This window comes from Hemiscyllium ocellatum, chromosome 20, assembly GCF_020745735.1.
Source record: "Hemiscyllium ocellatum isolate sHemOce1 chromosome 20, sHemOce1.pat.X.cur, whole genome shotgun sequence".
In the NCBI taxonomy this organism is placed as follows: Eukaryota; Metazoa; Chordata; class Chondrichthyes; order Orectolobiformes; family Hemiscylliidae; genus Hemiscyllium; species Hemiscyllium ocellatum.
The window spans coordinates 11,183,834-11,205,261 of NC_083420.1; the positions used below are offsets into that span (position 1 = coordinate 11,183,834).

A 21,428-nucleotide genomic window follows, 5' to 3' on the forward strand; every position below is an offset into this window, starting at 1 on the left:
CAGCCTCTCCTTATAACTCAAACCCTCCATTCCCAGCAATATCTTGGAAAATCTGTTTTTAACCCTCTCCAGTTTAATATCCTTCCAATAAAACAGGGCAACCAGAACTGCACACAGTACTCCAGAGGGACTTCACTGATGTTCTTTACAAACTCAAGATGGCATTCCAGCTCCTATACTCAAAAGTATGACCAATGAATGCAAACACGTTAAATGCCTTCTTAGCCACCCTATGTACTGAGAGCAGCCTCTGCATTGAATTGGGAGACCAGCAATAATTACAGGGCAATCTCCCACTGGCAAGCTGGAGGCCAGTAGTCTGTCAACTCACTCGAGTCACTATTAATCACATGAATATAAAAAGGGGCAGCCTGTGTGATGACCATTCCCCTCTGCAGTGATGAGCTGTGGGTGTTCCTGATGTTTAAAACTTCAGTAGACACCAAAGATGGCTCCATTACATGCTCACCCTCTCGTAACTGCTTCTGAGGCATCCATTTCTCCTAGTGACAATTAATGAAATTGTACATAGGCACTAAAGTAATGGCTGAATGATAAGATCATGCCCTAACAATTGGCAGTTCTGAGAATGGACTTGCATTTAAAGAATCCCTTGCTCCACCTCAGCAAGTCCCAAAGAATTTCAAATCCAAAGAGATTTTCTTTATTTTTTTCCCTTTTGTTTGTTTATTCTCTGTCACTGTGTCAGAGAGAGTCATAGATTCACAGAGTCATACTGCATAGAAACAGGCCCTTTGGCCCACCATCTCTACGCTGACCAACAAACACCAAACTGCACTAATCCCATTTACTTGGCCCATTGCCTACTGTGCCCTGGCATTTTCAGTGCTCACCCAGATGCCTCTTAAATGATGAAAGAGTATCTGCCTCCACCACCCTTTCAGGCAGAACTTTCCACATTTCCATTGCCCTCAGTGAAAAAATAATTCTTCAGGTCTTCTCTATTACACTTCCTCCTCACTTTATATCTACTGTTCTTCTAAGAGCAGAGAGAAAGAGACCATAGAGTAAGTAGAAAGAAGGTTGAAGACGAAACCACAGGTTTGTGATAACTGTTCCAGCGAAGAGTAATTTCAATATGAAGATAGATTGGTGTGGGCTGGGACTGTTCTCTTTGGTGAATAGAGGGCCCGCAAGGTGAACTGATAGAAGTATTCAAAATCATGATAGGTCTAGGCAGAGAAAATGTGGCATGAGGAAAAAGGTTTTCATACAAGTGGTTAGTGTCCGGAATGCACTGTCTGAGTGGAGACAGGTTCAATCACTAGAAGAGAATTCAGAAGAGAATTCGACTGTTATTTGGATGGAAGAATGTGCAGGATAATGGGGAAAAAAACAGGAGAATGGGTCATGAGGAGAGATGTTCATTTGGAGAGCCTGTCCAAACACAGACACCTGAATGGACTTCTGTGCTGTACCAATTCCGTGATTCTGTGAATTCTGAGAAAGAGCAGGGAGAGAAATGATTGGTTCAGCCAGTGATGCCAGTGCATTGAAGCAGACATTTGGTCAAGGAAGCAGACATTTGTGGAAACATAATTCCTGATATTTAAGACCGATTTGGAGTGAAACTATAGTTGGTAGTGAACATGTAAGCTCTACCTGTGTTCTGAAGTGGCAGGTGACATGATGATAGCTGTTTTCCAGTGTAAAGCACATCTTCATTATGATCCTGGGCATTATGAACATATCCAAACCTCTACTGCCTTTGTTCATTCCTCCAACTGCTGGTGTTTCTTCTTCCTGCTTTTCTCTTTCCAGCTTTGATACATTGCGGAGAATATTTCAGAAACTGAGGCAATTCCTGGCTCCTGATGCTATCAATGAGGAGAAATGTCTTCACCCAGAGAGTGGTGAACCTATGTAATTCTCTGCCATAGAAAGTGGTTAAGGCCAAAACATTGAATATTTTCAAGAAGGAGTTAGGTCTAAAGGGATTAAAGGATATGGGACAAAATCAGGAACAGAGTACTGAGTTGGATGATTAGCCATGATCATATTTAATGATATAACAGACTTGAAGGACCGTATAAACGGCGGCTGTTATTTGCTATGTTTCTATGTTGCATCCACATTCTTCAAAGATCATGTTGTAACATTTTATTTCCAACCTGTTCAGCATTCGTTCATTTGCTTTCTCAGGAAGATTCCATTTCTGCTGTGTACATTGTTGTTGCCCTGCCTGTGATTTATCTTGGGTTTTACAATCACCTGTGCAGTTTTCCATTAGCTGCACTTCATATATTTTCTTATTAAGGGACTGAGAAAATAAAAACTCTTTATGCTATTCATTCATCACTGACACTAGTAAACAAGAAGTTGTCTCCAAAATGAAGTTTTTTACTTATCAAGGAATTATTATAGACTGCAGTGAGAACTCAGTGTGAAATACTTCCATTCAAGAAAATGACACCTAGGACCTGCTTAAAGTGAATAACTCTTTCAAATAGATTTAAGCAGGGAGCTACAGACAATGAAAATTCAGTGTAATATATATCTGTGACCAAACTTAGCTGTGAAGCTGCCCCCTTCTTTAAGGATAATGGGAGAAAGTGAGGACTGCAGATGCTGGAGATCAGAGTCGAGAGTGTAGTGCTGGAAAAGCACAACAGGTCAGGCAGCATCTGAGGAGCAGGAGAATCGACGTTTTGGGCCTAAGCCCTTCTTCAGGCTTCGTAAGTATAAAGGTCAAGGCTTCTGAAAGAACAGCATGAGACAATAAGTTGGAACGAAGGTGGATTTTGAAGCAATGGCAAAAGAAAGTTTTACTCTTGAAGCACACCATCTTACTGAGTGTTTTGTGAAGCCTTATTTGGAAGATTCTCGCTTTGTGGAAAGCATGTTTTCATGTACTTTGATCTTTATTTGCAGCTCTGCATGGTCCATCATTCACAATTGGCAAAGCAATATGGCTCCTTTGGGGCTTAGTCTTCAACAATTCTGTGCCTGTAGAGAATCCGAGAGGAACGACGAGTAAAATAATTGTCTCAGTATGGGCGTTCTTTGCGGTGATATTTCTGGCCAGTTATACTGCCAATCTGGCTGCTTTTATGATCCAGGAGGAGTTTGTGGACCAAGTGACTGGACTCAGTGATAAAAAGGTAATCATTGCTTTCATTACTTGTTGGTGTAGTCTTCCACTAACAATCGCTCAAGTCCACCACTGAGTGTCAAAGCATATCCTTAAATGTTTAGAGTTGATTTGTTACTGGCTATAAAATTCTGATAACATTTCTGCAGTATATTTTTTGTTGTGAGTACAGCAGAGTGACAAATGGGACCTGAAAAATGAGGCAAACCTTGGGTTAGGATTGGATTTCTTCGTCTTTCAGCAGCTGAGAGGTATTCTGATGGTGAGAGGGATAAGAGGTGAGGGAGGACAAATCCTGCATTTGCAGCTACATAATAAGGGGGCATAAATGGGACAATTCCTGATTGAGGCATTTAATAGGACCCCAGACAAAAGTAAATGATACTGGAGACAATGAATTCCTTATAGAGTCATAGAGATGTACAGCATGGAAACAGACCCTTAGGTCCAACCCGTCCATGCCGACCAGATATCCCAACCCGATCTAGTCCCATCTGCCAACACCTGGCCCATATGCCTTCAAACCCTTCCTATTCATATACCCATCCAAATACCTCTTAAATGTTGCAGTTTTACCAGCCTCTACCACTTCCTCTGGCAGCTCATTCCATACACGTACCACCCTCTGTGTGAAAAAGTTGCCCCTTAGGTCTCTTTTATATCTTTCCCCTCTCACCCTAAACCTATGCCCTTGAGTTCTGGACTCCCCAATCCCAGGGAAAAGACTTTGTCTATTTATTCTTTCCATGCCCCTCATAATTTTGCAAACCTCTATAAGGTCACCTCTCAGCTTCCGACGCTCCAGGGAAAACAGCTCCAGCCTGTTCAGCCTCTCCCTATAGCTCAAATCCTCCAACCCTGACAACATCCTTGTAAATCTTTTCTGAGCCCTTTCAAGTTTCACAACATCTTTCCAATAGAAGGAGACCAGAATTGCATGCAATATTCCAACAGTGGCCTAACCAATGCCCTGTACAGCTGCATGTTTCCATTCAGTTGAATATTTTTAACAGCTTCCACTATCTTCAGCCCAGGAAACTGTTTTTAAGTCTCCTTGCAAATAAGTGTGGAAGAGGTAACACTTTTGGGTCAGAGAGTGAGCAGAAAAGATAATCCAACGGGAAAGTCAAAGGCTTTTTGATGCTCAGAGGATGGGAATAAATTCTTTCACTGGTCTCACACTTTAGAAACAGTAAGAATATTAGAATCACAGAGTCATACAGCATAGAAACAGACCCTTCAGTCCAACTGGCCATGCTGACCATAATTCCAAACTAAACTAGTCCCACCTGATTGCACTTGACGTCTATCCCTCCAAACATTTTCTGGTCATCTACTTATCTAAACGTCTTTTAAATGTTGTAACTGAAGCTGCCTCTACCACTTCCTCTGGAAATTCATTCCACACACGAACCATTCAAAAGAATTGCCTGCCATGTCTTTTTTAAAATCTTTCCTCTCTCACTTTAAAAATATAAGTCCAGGTGTATGGATGTAGAACGCAGGTTTCAGAAATCACTTGTGCAATTCTTCATGAAGCTGGAAGGTCAGGGATCTTTCACCTGTATGTCATGCTCAGTCCCAGTCAGAATGCTGGCTTCTGGCTCCCAGTCGAAGTTATCCTGAGTGCTGCGTGAGTGTGAAGACAGCTTTACTGACCCTCGTTACAATTTACAGTTTGACCAGTTAAAGTTGGATTTCATGGAGAAAAGGACAGGAAAACGATGATAGGGATGATAAATGCATAGAATTGGGAACAATCAATTTGGGATTGGAAACTGAAATCGTAAGATTTTGGGTCATTTTCCTGCCAGAAAACTTGCCCTAAAACAATGCAGAAGATGATGTTGAAATTCTCCTTGCTAGGTTTTGGATATTCCCTGAATGAGGACATTGTGCCCACTGGCCCACTTTTAAAACATTTCAGACGCTGTGTGTCTAAAATTGAACATCAAAACATTTGTCACTTCAGCTTTTGAAGAGCACTTTCAGCTGATCGTTGAGAATGCAGCAATTCTCTTTTCAACCTTTGTGTAACTAGTCATTTAGCAGTAGAATGTTGACATTCCTGACCCATTTTAAGCATTGTTATGAACAGATCGAGCTTATCTATTGTACTTGCGTGGTATGCAGTCTGTGATGTTGCAGTGCCTGCAATTTCCTGTAGTGACAATGATGAATTGCTCTGGCCCAGCAGGCAGTATATCTCAATGGTAGCACTTCCCTTATTTAAAAAAATGTATTTGAGCCAATAAGGCTTTCTGAAATCTATTCTATACCAGTGATAATTAAAACAATTTTCCCATTACATGTAGGGAGTTGTGTTGCTACACTTGCGTTCTAATTCACTGGAGCAAAGGTAGATTTCATGCCACAGGTTCTTGCTCCATGAGTTCTGTGCCGTTAAGGGAGTGTCACCCATATAGTTGGCACTTGGGGGTTGAGGAAGCGAATTCAGAGAATGGGAGAATGACCAATAGGAACCCTTATGCCTCTGCTGTGTTTTCTTGCTCTGAGTTGAACACATTGAAGATGTTGACTTAAACTTGTTGGTTAGGGAGTAGTGGGCAGTGTGGAATTATCTAAAAGAGAATAAAAACAGAGAAGAAATAACATTCCAAAGAATCAAATACAAATTTAAAACACTGATGAAAATATTCTCTTGCACCTGAATCTGGGGGTGGGGTGTTTCAACAATACACAGTGGCCAAAATTAAAAGCAAGAGTGAGTTCAAAAGAATGCATATCCATGTAAATTGTTGCAATAAGTGGATGAGTAGTCTAACAGGCCAAGGCTGGGTTTCTGGGAATACAGGTTCAAATCCCCCCACTGCAGCGAATGATACTTAAAAGCAATTAATAAATTTGTGATTAAAAACTAGTCCCAGTAGGAATGATCATGAAACTGTCTCAGTTGTTGCAAAAAACTGTTTGGTTCTCTAATGGCATTTAGGGAAGGAAATCTATCATCCTTACCTGGTCTAGCCGATGTGTGACTGGACCCACAGCAATGTGACTGACTCGTAACCACCCTCTGAAATTTTCAGCAAAACACTTAGTTCAAGGGCAGTTTGGGATGGGCAACAATTGCCAGTGATGCCCACATCCTGTGAAACTGAACTCATAATAAAAAGAACAATGATTGCTATTAACCTGGTCTATGCTATGTGAATTGAAGTTCTGCCTGTAACTGAACCAAATATGTCTGACTATAAATCATCTGAAACCTAAAGTTGAGATGCTGAGAGAAAGTAAGGAAGCAAGTTGAATGCTGATTTTACAACGTTATGATAGACAGCCACAACATTGATAAGAATCCATCTGATTTATACTCATCAAAAAATGATACAGCTTCAAGGCATGAAGAGGATGCAACAACATATGGAGAGGAACTTTATTAATACTTAATATACTGATATGTTGTTTGTATTGGTTTTCTCCTTTGATTTTAGAAGTTATACTTTTGGACCCAACATTTGTAAACTGGCTAAGGTTTAATGTTGTAAGGTACCAAAATAGGTTTTAAGCTATCACCTTAAAACAGAATGTTAGGTAAAATCAATTGGTATAAAGCTCCATGCCGGCAGGGGATTATAAACACATCCTTTAGGGATGCTTTCGCCCTTCATCATCTGGTTACATTGTTCAATTAAAATGTCTGGCTCTCTCTGACAGAAGGCATGGGTCTAACCTGCCTGTTTAGGAGACACAAACCTTTCAATGTTTTACACATCAGTACGTAACTAAAAACTGATGCTCTTTGACCTCTATGCCCCTTATTAATTACTACAGGAATGCTAAAACTGTGAGAATGAAAAAGAATATTCCATTCCATTGTTTTGAGAATCATTCTAAAGCTATTCACAGTGGCTTTTCTGTCTCTTATAGTTTCAGAGGCCGTATGATCATTCGCCACCTTTTCGATTTGGCACTGTTCCGAATGGCAGCACTGAGAGAAATATTCGAAATAATTACCCTGATATGCATGCCTATATGTCGAAGTACAACCAGAAAGGAGTACAAGATGCCTTGGTCAGCCTGAAGACTGGGTAAGTATTAGCTAATACCTACTGCTTTATCCAACAGCAAAGGTCAGGAGCCCAAATTCAACATGTCCAAAACTAAATTTTATATAGCCTTTTTCCTAATGTGGTTTCTGATTGTAAAATGTTCTTCAGTTTTGATTTATACATGCAATGTGCAAAGAAACCATGATAAGCATTTCTAAATCACTGGAAAGGCCTTAGCAAAGATGACAAAGCCTTGGAAAAAGTGCAAAGAGGATTTGTGAGGGTGACGATCAAGACAAAAGATTGTAGTTGTGTGCAGGGACTGGAGAAGTTGGGGTTAGCTGCTGTAGAGTAGAGAAGGCCAAGTGGAGATTTAAAAGAGACATTTAAAATTGAGAAGGTTTGGTTCACTAATTAAGGAGGAGCTGTTTCTTTTAAACCTTGAAACTAATAACCTTTAAGAAGTAAACAGATGAGCACTTGAAATGTCATAATGTTCAAAGCTATAAGCCAAGTGCTGGAAAATAGATTAGTGTAGATAGGTCAGTGGGTGAAAGGGCCTCATCTGTGTTGCGTGACTCTTTGACTTTGTGAAAGTTTCCACTGACAAGCAGGTAAATTTAAGATAATTGATGAAAAAATTATGGGAGAAATGTGGAGCTTTGTTCACATGGTGAGTTGCAATGATCTTGAATGTGTGACCTAATAGAGTGGTGCAAGGAAATTCAATTGTAACATTCAAAAAGAAATTAAACATCTAACCCCAGGCTTGGAGAGCACCGGGGAAAGAGCAGGCCACAGTGAGATTAATTTCTATTTCCTAGAATGACCTGGCACAAGGTTAGTGCCACAAATGGCTTCATGTACAACAGTTATGTTTGGCTGCATTTGCTCACACAGAAGAACTTGTGCAGTATGCTGTAGCGAGAAGACACATGCAATTGTGCTAGAGACTGAGATTTTTTGAAAAGTGTTCGCAGGCATATCTCTGTCACTGTGCTAACTGGCAATTTGGAAGACACCAAGAGGATGGACCAGGGTTGAGGGAGAACAGACCAGGGTTGGAGGAAGCATGGAGGGAAGGAAACAGACTCAGAGTAAGAGTGACAGACGGGTGGTGGTGTAAGGTGAAGGGGAGAGAGGTTGGACAGGGCATATTTTCCCTCCACCTCTTCAACCGTCTCATTCTCTCAATTAAAAAGAAACAAAAACAGGCAATAGTGGACTTCAGATTCTGGTACTTGGACTCTTCGCATCTTCAGCTAGATATTGTCAAGTTGTTTAAATAGTCTCGACAAGTTTCCAGTGGGTGTAAGTCTCACAGATGAAGTTGGAGTTTGGACTTAAATCCTCTTGCAATAAGAGTCGATTAAACTTCTACTATCAATCTAGTCTGTATAATGCCTCAGCTTGTAACACTTAAAGCTGCTGATTTCAAAAACAGTCTTATTCTGAAAATGGATGAATGATTAAGGGAAATTCTCTCTCCTTATAAAGGTGGCAATTATTTCAAATTGCCTTGGGAGGCATGTTTGACAGCTTATTCCTTTACAGCCATTTCATGCTCTGTATTTGCTAAGACTGGATTTATTCTGATCTGAAACATACCATCGAATTGAAAAATGCTATTTAAAATAAATTAATTTAGTTTAGAGATCACATCCCACACTAATCCAAATTGCCTGTTTGTCTGGGATATATGCTGACTATTGCTTTCCAAACAGAGCTTATTTTATTGGTAATCAATATGAATCAAAACCTGAATTTTCTGCTAACCTCTGCGTATTGTTAGGGTAATAGAACCCTCTTTTTAAGCTTGAGTCCTGCTAAACACCAACTGTATTGAAAGCATTTGTCATTTCTTCACCAGAGAATGAGTTAGGAGGAATAAGTTACATACACAGGGATGAAAATATTAACTCATGCTGGAGTGCAATATCACGGATACCAGTAATCCCTTGGTTCCTCAGGCATTTGTCAGCTAAGCGAATGAGTTGGAGAAAGTGAGGACTGCAGATGCTGGAGATCAGAGTCGAGAGTGTGGTGCTGGAAAAGCACAGCTGGTCAGGCAGCATCTGAGGAGCAGGAGAATCAACGTTTCGGGCTGAAGGACTTACACCCGAAATGTCGATTTTCCTGCTCCTCAGATGATGCCTGACCTGCTCTACTTTTCCAGCACCACACTCCCGACTAAGAGAATGATTAGCCAATTTTTGTCCTATTTCTGGTTAGGGGCTTAATGGGGGTTGGGACTGATTTGCAAAGAAAATTGGGGAGCAGCACACATTGCCCTTCATACTGAAGCTGCTGTCGTTCATCCTATCCAGGGTTGCACATTTTCTATCAAGGGCAGGAATCAGCAGATGTGACTGACCCCATGTTATATTTCCTCATCTGTCACCACCCTTCAATGAAGCACGGTTCATTCAGGTTTGAAATCTTCACCACATTAGGGACAGATCTCCTGGCAAATTACTGGCTAGTGGCGATGGAACCTTCCTCAGGGTAGTGCCCACAAGTCCAATTACCTTCAGCTGCTTCATCAATGACCTTCCTCCAAACATAAGGATTGGTGGTTTGTTGGGGATGTTTGCTGATGATTAAACAAAGAGTCATGATTAAAGAGTCATGATTCTTTAAATACTGGAGCAGTCCATGAACAGATATTGCTGGATTTGGGCACTATCTAGACCCAAAAATGCCAATGAGCATTTGTGCCACACAAGTGCCAGGCATTGGGCATCTTCAACAAGAGAAAATCTAAACATTGCTGCTTGACATTCGACAGCATTACCATCACTGAAATCCCACTGTTCAGTACATTAGTGCTTTGGAATTCTGAGCATATTTAGCTTCTTGGGTTGGTGACGTCTCTTCTGGCTGGGTCATGTGTGTCAGATCATGGGAAGTCATGTTGAGGTTGTATAGGGCATTGGTGAGGCTGCTTCGGGAACACTGCTGTAGGAACGATATTAAGTGGAAGAGGGTTCAGAAGAGATTTGCTGGGATATCGCTGGGTATGGAAGGTTTGAGTTATAAAGAAAGGCTGCATAGGCTGGGACTTTTCTCACTGGAGTGTAGGAGGTTGAAAGGTGACCTTGTAGAGGTTTTATAAAATCATGAGGGGTATAGATAAGGTTAATGGTAGGTGTTTTTTTTCCCTAGGATGGGGGATTTCAAAACCAGGAGACATATTTTTAAGGTGCGAGGAGAGAGATTTGAAAAAGACACGAGGGGCAAATGTTTTACACAGAGAGTAGTTCACATGTGAAATGAATTGCCTAAGGAAGTGCTAATGTGGGGGACAGCACGGTAACACAGCGGTTAGCACTGTTGCCTCACAGCGCCGGGTTCAGTTCCTGCCTAGGGCGACTGTCTGTGTGGGGTTTGTACATTCTCCCTGTGTCTGTGTGGGTTTCCTCTGGTGCTCCATTTTCCTCCAACAGTCCAAAGATGTGCAGGTCAGGTGAATTGGCCATGCTAAATTGCCCATAGTTAGGTGCATTAATCAGGGATAAATATAGGGAATGGATCTGAGTGGGTTACTCTTAGGAGTGTTGCTGTGGACTTGTTGGGTCGAAGGGCTTGTTTCCACACTGAAGGGAATCTAATCAGTTACAACATTTAAAGACATTGAGATAAGTACATGAATAGGAAAGGTTTGGAACGACCAAGAATAGGCTGGTGGGTGTAGCTTAGTTTGGGATTATGTTCAGCAAGGATGGGTTGGATGCAAGGGTCTGTTTCTGTGCTGTATGACTCTATATATCTATCGAAGACCACTTTCCTAAGTTAGCGCTCTATGCAAGCTTGCTATCAGCCAGAAACCATGGGGTTGTCTGTGTCTGCAATAGAAGAATGCCTGCATATGTGAACTAAAGTTGACCAGGATTGAAATCGATGCATGGGAAGTTCTTGCTGTGATCAAAGTGCATGGAGTCAAACCGTTTGGAAGAGCATGGAACAAGGAGAGGTTTAAAAAAAGATCAAATGGCAGAGAAAGAGACCCTGGCAGAAGGAAAACTCTTTGTCAATCTCAGCCCAATGCTATTTATTTGTGATTGCTGTGGAAGGGACTGCCAGTGATGAGTCAGCCTCCATGATTCCATTAGAAAATGTTCAATCCAGAGGTAACATATACCCTGGACACAGACCATCAGCTCCCAAGATGAATAGATGCTAACAATCCCGCCAAGGTTTATGCCGTCTGCAGATTTTGAAATTGAAATCCTGGATGCCCAAGTTTAAGTCATTAATGTAGATCACAAAAAGCAGGGGTCCAGGCACTTGGGATCTTCACTATGTATCTTCCTCCAGTCTGAAAAGGCTTTTCACTGCTACTCTCCATTCTCTGTAACTTAGCCACTTTTGTTTCCACGTTACTTATGGCTGTCCTGTCCCAGAATGCAGCACATCAGTCTCAGTAACCGCAAAGTGTTCAGTCATCCATCAAGAAGCATCAGGTTAGTCCTAGAACCAACTATTATTGTCTACCTTCCACAGATGGATACACTTTCGATTTTCGGCTTTCAAGATGGAATTTCTGATTAAAATTCCACCGTGAGAATTTCAATGTATCGGGACCAGTTTGGTAAACGGGAATATCCTGTGCTCTGTACAGATGCATGTTACAGAATAGAGCCATTATCTCATCTTTTTTTATTGAATGATGTTCAGCTTTACTGGCAAGCCTTTTATGTGGCACTTTCTCAAATGCTTCTCGGGAGTCTGTAGATATCACTTCAACCACATAGGCCTCATCAACCTTCTGATTTGTCTCACCAAAAACTCAGTCTATTTCATTGAACATCATTTGTACAATTTGTAACAATTCCATTCTAGTTTTCTTTAATTGTCCAACTGTGAATTTAGTCCAAATTATGATTTCTGATAGCTTCCCAGAAACCGAAGTGAAAATGATTGGCTTGTGTTTGTTAGGTTTATCCTTCCAGCCTTGACTGAGCAAGGGTGTAACAATCATAATTCTCCAGTATTCTGGCATCATCCTGTATATCAAGCAGATTGGAAGATTATGGCCATTTCATGTAGTTTGCTTCCGTACTTCCTTCCTACAAGAGATCACATTAACAAATGAAACATACATGAAATCAAAACACTGCACATTCAGCATCTTTTTACACTGAAGATTTTGGTTTTCTTATACCCTAAATCATCCCAAAAAGAGATTGAAGTTTGAAGTTGTGCAAAATCCTGACTTTGTGAAGGTTTCCAAAGGCACTGGTCAGACTAAGAGGTGCACTTTGCAGTTAGGGTATTGAATTGAAAGCCCGATAAAGAGCAGCAGAATTATCAAAAAAACCCCCGAAGAATTGTAGATGCTGGAAATCTGAAATAGAATCAGAAATTGCTGGAAAAATGGAGCAGGTGTAGCAACATCTGTGGAGAAAAAGCAGAGTTAACATTTTGGGTTCAGTGACCCTTCATTCTGAATTTCTGATTTTGTAGCAAGACCATTGGCTCTGCACTATGCCATGTTTGCCAACTCATTATGTCAAATGGTTCTTGCCCCCTTTATCAGCCCCTTAGCTGCAGTCATGTGATCCACTGAGGTCCAAGGAAAATATAAATTCTGGAAAATTCCACTGTAACTCCTTATGGCAATCTCATTCTCTTAGGGGTTACTGTGTAAAGGCTGTCAATGATCTAAGTGGGAGAGACAGAAACCCAATTGCCCATTGCCTCAAAAGCTAATGATTAATTCTGTGAAAATTCTGAACATGTCTCAGGAGTTCAGGTGAGAATGGTGGAAGGGAATTTTCCAGACGCACCACTTATAATGACATCTTAAACCTGCTTGCTATAAATTGTTTGATTAAAATTTGATCTCAGTTTTTGGCATATGGTGGCGCACACCATACAGGGTATTTATCCTGCCCGACATAACGATGAAATAATAGGTTGGTGTTACAGGCTGATGTGCAATCCCGATGGTCTTTTTCCACATGATAGCTTACCACATAAATTTTGAAGCAATGACACTTAAGCTTGAGATAAATGGCAGTCCTATCCCACGGTGCGTACTGCATTGCAGGCCCAGAATGCGGCACATAAATCTCAATGGCTGTTCAGTCATCCATCTGGTTATATCAAGAAGCATCAGGTTAGTCCTGGAGCCAACTATTGTTGTCTACATTTTATGGTTAGATGCACTTTCAATTTCCTGCTTTCAAGATGGAATTTCTGATTGAAATTCAGAATTCCGATGTATTGGGGCCAGTTTGATAAAGGGGAATATCTTGTGTTTGGTGCAGATGCACTCGACAGAACAAAGCCATTATCTCATCTTCTTGGCTAGTATTCAAGTGCATTGCATGATAAATTGTTAGCTAAGTGGGATAGACTGAACTCATTAATAACCTTAAGCACTAGCATACTCTAGTGAGACACACACTGTGCTGTGAGCTATAGTCATCCCAACAGGTTCTATAAAGAACCCTTGGGTTTTTAAATTACAGCATGATATTAGTCTAACTACACAGCTACTTAGAATATCTAATCTGTGAAAGAATTTATATAGACCCTGGAGTGCATGTCTTCTCAGTGATTAAAGTTAAACTGACTTAGGACATTTATGAAAATCCTGTCATCGATGATCTTTTTAAAAAAAAATGTTGTCAACAAACTGATGGATAGAATATTGAGTACAACCCTGGATTAAAATGGCCCACTCCCACCCCCATTCAGGAACCTAGTCCCATTGACTAGGGAAGTTCCAGCTGCCAAATGGTCTGAATGTCTCCCGGGAATACCCAGAGTGGGAGACCCTGCTCCTGACAATGGGACACTCACATGAATGTCAGATTTGAACTGGATCAGTCTCTGCTGTGATTTGGGTAGCTGTTCGCTGTCCAGACTGATGCATGAGTCTGCATGCACTTGACCAAGATCTGAGTGATGTACTAAGGAGTAATCAGCAAACTTCAAAACCCTTTTAAACTGTTTAATTCCAAGGGATGGCACTTCTGACAGTCTGGCACTTCCCCAGTACTACGCAAGAGTGTCAGCTGTGATCGCTGGGTTCGTATCTTAGAATGAGACATGACCCCAGGGCTAGGCTGCTACTGACTGACTCTGCTGGTTAAACCCTTCAGAAATGAAGTAAAAAAAACGGCCTGCATTCATACAGCACTTTTCATGACCAGTCCCAACAGCCAAAGAGGTACTTTTGAAGTGTATAGTCTGCTGTAATGCCACCCCCGCACAACTTTCCCCATATCCTGTCCTCTCTTCCCAACACTGAACCCTTGTTCAAAATCACATGACAGATTTATTGTGTCTGGAACCATGTGCATGCATGCTCCAAAGTGAACATGAATGTGTAGTTCTCCACAGTAGCCAGTAGCCAATGCCTACCCAACACACAGCAGTGCGATAATGACCAGTTCATCTTCTTGTATTGTTGCTTGGCCAGGACACCAAGGGTAAAACTCCTGCTCCTTTTTAAATGGGATCTTTTATATGATACAAATGTATGAATCCGCAGCAGGAGACCATTCAGCACTTTCGGTCTATTCTGCTGCTCAACAAGATCATGGCTGATCTCATTGTAGCCTCAAATCCACATTCTCTGCCTGCCCCCAACCCCATCCCCCGATGACCTTTCAGCACCTTTCTTTCATCCAGAATCTATTCACAGCCACCTTAAAAATCTTTAAGAACTCTGTTTCTACTGTCCTTTCAAGATGATGGTTCCAAAGACTCATGACCCTCTGAGAAAAAAAGAATTTTGTTTCAATTCTCTTTGTAATGGGCAACCTCTGATTTGTAAACAGTGAGCCTTAGTTCGAGACTCCCCCTTGAAAGGAGACATCCTCTCCGCATCTACCCTTACATTTACCTTGGATGACAATTAAGGGCCTTGGTTTACCAGCTCATCTAAGGGACAGCATGTCCAACCCTGCAGCACTCCCTCAGTCTGGCTTTGGATAGCCACTTGAATTTTGTTTAGTGCTCGAGTTGTCAATGGGAATTACAACTATTGACCAAAGACTGGAGTGCCCCACTAACAAAATGACAGCAGATACGGCAATACACAATGAGAGCATTAAAAAAAAACACAATGAAAGTAAATTCTCAAGTATTTAGTCAAGCTCATTGTGTGAATGGGTTCTCCCAGCAAGGGTCTTCCCAGCAGCTTCTGGAAGTTAGGTAATCACAGGCTTGCACCCTGTGATTTTTCTGTCCATTAGCTTTAATAGAATCTACAGGCTGTTGGCATGCAATTGTTCTGTTTGCACTTCATGGGAGCACTCGATTGCCTAATCAGCCAAATAATGTCACCTTCTGAAGACACCATCAGTCCTGGAAAGATTTCTGCTCAAACCAAATGATATTGCTCAACGTAATGAATTAATCAAATACCATTAATACATCTCAATAAAAACATGACAGAGGAGGCTCTGTTGAAATCTCACTGGTTTCCTTACCAACATTAACATTTCCAACTGACATTAAATCTTGGGAAGTGGCAGCAACTGCTGACAAGCAAAGACACATTTTTCTAAATCCTGTAACAGGTTACCACAGATTTACCGCTCTACTTGGGGCCTGTTTCATTTGATAACGTGTGCTCATTAAAATAAATGAATAATAGAAGACAGAGAGTTGGGATAAGGCAGGCATTTTCAGGATAGAAATTTGTAACTAGCAGAGTGCTACAAGGATCAGCGCCTGGGTCCACAGTTATTTACAAATGTATCGATGGTTTAGATGAGGAAAGTGAGTATACTGTAGCCAAGTTTGCAGATGACATGAAAATAGGTGAAAAGGCAAGTGGTGAAGATGCCATAAAGAGTTTGCAGAAGGATATAAACAGGTTAAGTAAGTGGGCGAAAACTTGGCAGATGGAATATAATGTAGAAATGGGTGTGGTTTTGCACTTTGGAAAGATGAGTAGAGGAGCTGAATATTATTTAAATGGAGAAAGACTGCAGAACGTTACAGCACAGGGATTTGGAAGTCCTCATGCATGCATCACAAAAAGCTGGCATCCAAATCCAATTGGTAATAGGAAAGGCAAATGAAATGTTGGCCTTTGTTTCAAAGGGACTGAAGTACAAAAGTAGGGAAGTTTTGCCAAAAATATACAAAGCAGTGGTGAGAGCACAGCTGGAATACAGTGAATATTTTGGGCTCCTCAACTTAGGAAAGATACTTTGGGATTGGGGGCAATCTAAAGAAGGTTTGCTGGGCTGACCTACTGTGCTTTTCCAGCGCCACACTTTTTGACTCTGATCTCCAGCATCTGCAGTCCTCACTTTCTCCTGATAACAGGTTAAGAAGAAACTGTCTTGTGAGAATACATTGAGTAGGTTGGGCTTGTAATCATTGGAGTGTAGAAGAATGAAAGGCAATCTTATTGAAACATACAAGATTCTCAGGGGACTTGACAGGCTAAATATAGAGAGGTTGTTTCTCTAGTGGAAGAGTCCAGGACCAGAGGGCATAATTTCAGAATCAGAGGTGACACATTTATAACAGAGATGGGGATGAGTTTCTTCCTCAGAGAGTAGTGAATCTGTGAAATTCTTTACCACAAATTCTGTTGAGGCTATGTCGTCAAGTACATTCAAGACAAATTCTAAATCTGTAATGGAATAAAAGGTTGGGGATAAAGCAGGGAAATGGAATTCAGAGTTATCAGCATGATCCCACTGAATGGCAGACTCAGTAGGCTAATTCACCTTTTACTCCAAAGTCTTAGGGTCTTAGGTATTTAATATTGATTAAGATATCTTCTGTCTTTGTGTGTTTGTGTCTCTGTATCGTTCTGATGTGAACCTCTGCATGCTTCCTGTGTCTACATTTCTCTGTCTTGTCTCTTTCAAAATTGTGTTTCTGCTTTCTTTTCAAAGCCTGCTTCTTCACTCTTCTCAATTCCAACCCTTTCTAATCCCTGTGGCTTTTCTTTTTCACTGATTCTCTCATGTATCACATTCACCCTTTCTCTAATAGCCCTCTCATGCCCAATGTATCATCCTCTGTCCAGTCTGTCTCTGCTGTCCTGCTCCACTTTCTTCAGATTTATCTCTGTGCTGAATTTCCTTTGCATATTTTACTCTCCACTTTTGCCTCCTTCGCAAATCATTGACTTCAGCTGCTTTATTGCTCCTGTCTGGTTTTGTCATTAATTTCTGCCCTTTTCTTAAATTAACCTCATCTCTCCTTGATTTTGCTTTCCCAGTCTCTTCTCTGTCCTGGGTCCTGTGGAAGTATTCTCTGCTCTCATTCTACTATGTCTGGTCCAGTTTCGTCTTGAAGAAAGTGCTGTATCATTTTGCTAAAAACATCCCAAGCTTTTGATTTACTTCTATCTGAGGAACAGTAAAAATGAGAATCATCTGCAGTAAATGGGCCTCTACTGTAAACCAACAGCAGATTGACTGATAAGTTCTGAATGCATTGAAATGTTTAGTGAGAGCACTTTTTAATATACCAGCAATAATTTGGACATATTGGTTGTAAAATTAAATTGACCCTCTAGCCTGGCATCTTATTTGATTCAGCATATGTTCTGCATTCTGGAAGATTAAGTTAAACTTAATAGGATCATTAATAAGATCATAGTATTGGTATAATGTGGAAAGAGGCCATTTGGCCCATTGGGTCAGCACCAACCCTCCAAACAGCATCCTACACAGACCTAGGCTCCAACTCTATCCCTGTTACCCTTTTAATCCACCTAGATGGCACATCATAGAATTATAGTATCCCTACAATGTGATAAGAGGCCATTTGGCCTGTTGAGTCCACACCAACCCTTCAAACAGCATCCCACCCTGACCCATTCCCCTATCCTATATCTGTAACCCTGTAGTTCCCATGGCCAATTCACCCAACCCACACATTATTTGACACTACAGCCAATCCACTTAAGCTCTACATCCGTGGACTGTGGGAGGAAACCAGAGTACTCAGAGAAAACCTGTGTGGACACGAGAAGTGTGTGCAAACTCTACAAGTCACCCAAGGCTGGAATTGAACCCGCGTTCTTGGCACTCTGAGGCAGCAGTGTGAACCACTGAGACACTCTGCCACCTTAGTGATGCCAGTGATGCTAGAGTGATGGACATAGACTCTGGAGTAGGTTGCTGAATCCTTTGTTTCAGTTCTGCCATTCAATTTGATGGCAATAATGTATATCTTAACTCCTTTGATCTAACGGTGGCACAATGGTTAGCACTGCTGCCTCACAGCGCCTGAGACCCGGGTTCAATTCCCGACTCAGGCGACTGACTGTGTGGAGTTTGCACATTCTCCCCGTGTCTGCGTGGGTTTCCTCTGGGTGCTCCGGTTTCCTCCCACAGTCTAAAGATGTGCGGGTCAGGTGAATTGGCCATGCTAAATTGCCCGTAGTGTTACGTAAGGGGTAAATGTAGGGGTATGGGTGGGTTGCGAGTCGGTGTGGACTTGTTGGGCCGAAGGGCCTGTTTCCACACTGTAAGTAATCTAATCTAATCTAAAAAAAACTATCAATCTTCTTGCCTTACATAAATCTGTCAATCTTAGTTTTGAAGTTTACAATTGACCCCAAACTCAACAGCCTTTTGAGAACTTTTTTTTGGGTTGGGAGGCATTATTCCCAGATTTCCCCAATTTTTTGTATGATAATGTCCTTTCTGATTTCACCCCCAATAGTCTAATTTTAAAGTTATTCCACTGTATTCTGGGTCTCACTGATACGCATTATATTTAGATTCATACCTGTATAGAGGGGAAAATAATAATAATCACAGTTCTGAACGCGAAATAAAACATGAAAATGGGTTGTTAAACATTGATAACAGAGAAAGGATGTTTCTCACCAGCAATCTTTCATTTGTTTGGTAGCTGGCCTATATTGGAGCAAAAACTAATTAAAGTTAGCGTGGATTTGGCAATCACGTTAACTGCAGGCTTGAATAAACCAACATCTAATTTATCAAATTCTGGTTCTCTGAGTGCTAAGGCCTTGAAATCTTTTAAAACAGTGATCACAACAATACATTAAAAAGTTACGATATTTTCAGACCACCATTTTATGACTTTGCTTTTCATTTCCAGCAGAATAATATTTCCTAATCCATTTAAGAACTTAATCTTGCAGTGCATGTCACTTTCCAACTTCACAGAATTCTGTAGATGTTTTGAAAAATATTTTAAAGTGTCATTGAGGCACAATGGGGCCAGCGATTGTTTGTGTGTCATGGAGTGTTAAACACAACAACCACACAGTGACAGCTTCCTTTTACATTATGCTTTCAACATATTAACATTCCCTAAAGTCTTTGACAGAAGCAGCATCAGAATTTGGTACCGAGCCTCATGAGGAAATGTTAATGCTATTCAAGGGCTTCAGGGCTCTAGAACAACCTTGCAATTATGTCACAGCGCTGTGCATCACTGAGCATAAATAGCACAGTGGAGGAGGAGGTAGTGAGTGTATTGGTTAATGGTTGGTTGAAGTCTAGCGGCGTAATAGATTAATTAGAAGAGAGAAGCACATATAGAGAACAACCTTAACTAATATAACTAAGTGTCAGCGGGATATCTATGATTACCATGAATAGCAGGATTTAGTGTTAATATTATAATCAATCATGTGATTTGGAAGTCCATGCCTGAAGATAGTTCTTGCCTTCTGCTAAACCGGTCTGTCTTGAACTCAAACACGTTAAGTGGCACCATGCTACATTCAAGCTTTAAGAAGTGATTTAAAGAAGAGATAGACAGATTTTGGAATACACAATGAGTGGAATAATTTGTCCAAAATGTTTCTCGTCCCATTTAAAACATGATGCTGTCAAGGTGGACATTTTTTAACCTTTGTCTGGATTTTTCTGAGGGATGGAGATAGGGAAACACTCTTGCTATCTCCCCAAGTTTGGATAAGGATTTCCCCTATGTAATATTAAAGGGACTATTCCCAATTTGTTTCCCGTCATTAATTCCTAAGCAATCTCCTGTGCAATGAACTATTAAATTTATTTCTCGTTTCTTGATAAAGATAAATTTAAAAAACCATATTCATTCTACTAAAATCACACAATCCCAACAGCTATCTGACTGCTGGGCTTACTTTAAGGAGAAAGTGAGGACTGCAGATGAGTGTGGTGCTGGAAAAGCACAGCAGGTCAGGCAGCATCCGAGGAGCAGGAGAATCTTGCATTACTTTAACTTTACTTAAGAGTAAAAGAGTAATTTAGCTAGCATTTGCTGTTTTAGGCAACAATTGTAGACATTGTCCTGAAAATTACTAAGGACTTCAAAACTTGCTCCTCTCAAATACTTAGCATTCACATACCCACGTTATTGTATTGGTAACCAGCACATAGTACACTATAGGTGCTAAGTAACAGGGGCAAAAAATGCTGTAACTACTCAGAAAATCTGCAGGATCCAACGCAAGAAAAGTGCAAGCAAAAAGTGCTGGAGAAGCGTCAATAGGTCTGGCAACTTCCGAGGACAAAGAAACAATATTTACATGAACAAAAGCAGAGAATTCTGGAAAACTCAACATGTCTGGCAGCATTTGCAGTGAGCAAAAAGAGTTAACATTTCAAATCCAGTGACCCTTTGTGAGAACGCTGATCATGTTAACTCTGTTTCTTGCCCCACAGATGGTGAGTTCTTTGGCACTTCTTATGTTAATTTCAGATCCCTGCTGTCTAAAGTATTTTGCTTTAATTTGAGACAAAAAGTTTGCTTGATAAAGATGATCACCACCCTGTCCAATCAATGATATTGATATCTAGAAAGATATCAGAACAAGTAATTTCAAGTAATTGTTCAACTTAATGTAACTAACTTAGAAGTCATTTTTTGACTTTGCTAAGTTTTCATGGTTTACAGATGTTTCCGAAGTTATGGGCCTCTCTGATTGTCTCTTACTCAGGTTACATTTTATTAGGAAACACTTCACCACATCTCACTTTACCTTTGTCTCAGCTTGTCTCCTCATGGTTCTGTTGTCTTAAAATAATTCTCCTGTTCTTTATTTTGAACTGTAATTTCTGTCAAGTATTGTAAAATATGATTAGTTCTTAATGGTGAAAAGCAACCTGCCAATGTGGATCTGAACGTCCTTATTGTGTATGAAGTGGTATTTAATTTTGTTAACCAGGTGGGCTATTAATGTAAAGAAGGCAAAGAGTACATCTTCATCCTACCAAAATCAGAAAGCAATACCAAATGGTATAGAACAGAATGTCAGAGCACAAAACTTTTCCCCTTTACTTCCCTGCTAGCAATAGCCATTTAAGTGGAGTCATTGACTGTTATTCTGTTCCCTCAGTCTTCTTCCTAGT

The 21,428-nt window shown here is 40.8% G+C and overlaps 1 protein-coding gene across 1 annotated transcript in view; it reads left to right on the forward strand.

The window, feature by feature from the left end:
• The window catches only part of grin2aa (glutamate receptor, ionotropic, N-methyl D-aspartate 2A, a), a 284,779-nt gene that overhangs the window by 220,743 nt on the left and 42,608 nt on the right, over positions 1–21,428 (forward strand). Inside the window, exons 8-9 of the mRNA XM_060840947.1 lie at positions 2,893–3,122; positions 7,001–7,161. Coding sequence (XP_060696930.1) covers positions 2,893–3,122; positions 7,001–7,161 — 391 coding nt within the window. The remainder of the gene's footprint in view (positions 1–2,892; positions 3,123–7,000; positions 7,162–21,428) is intronic.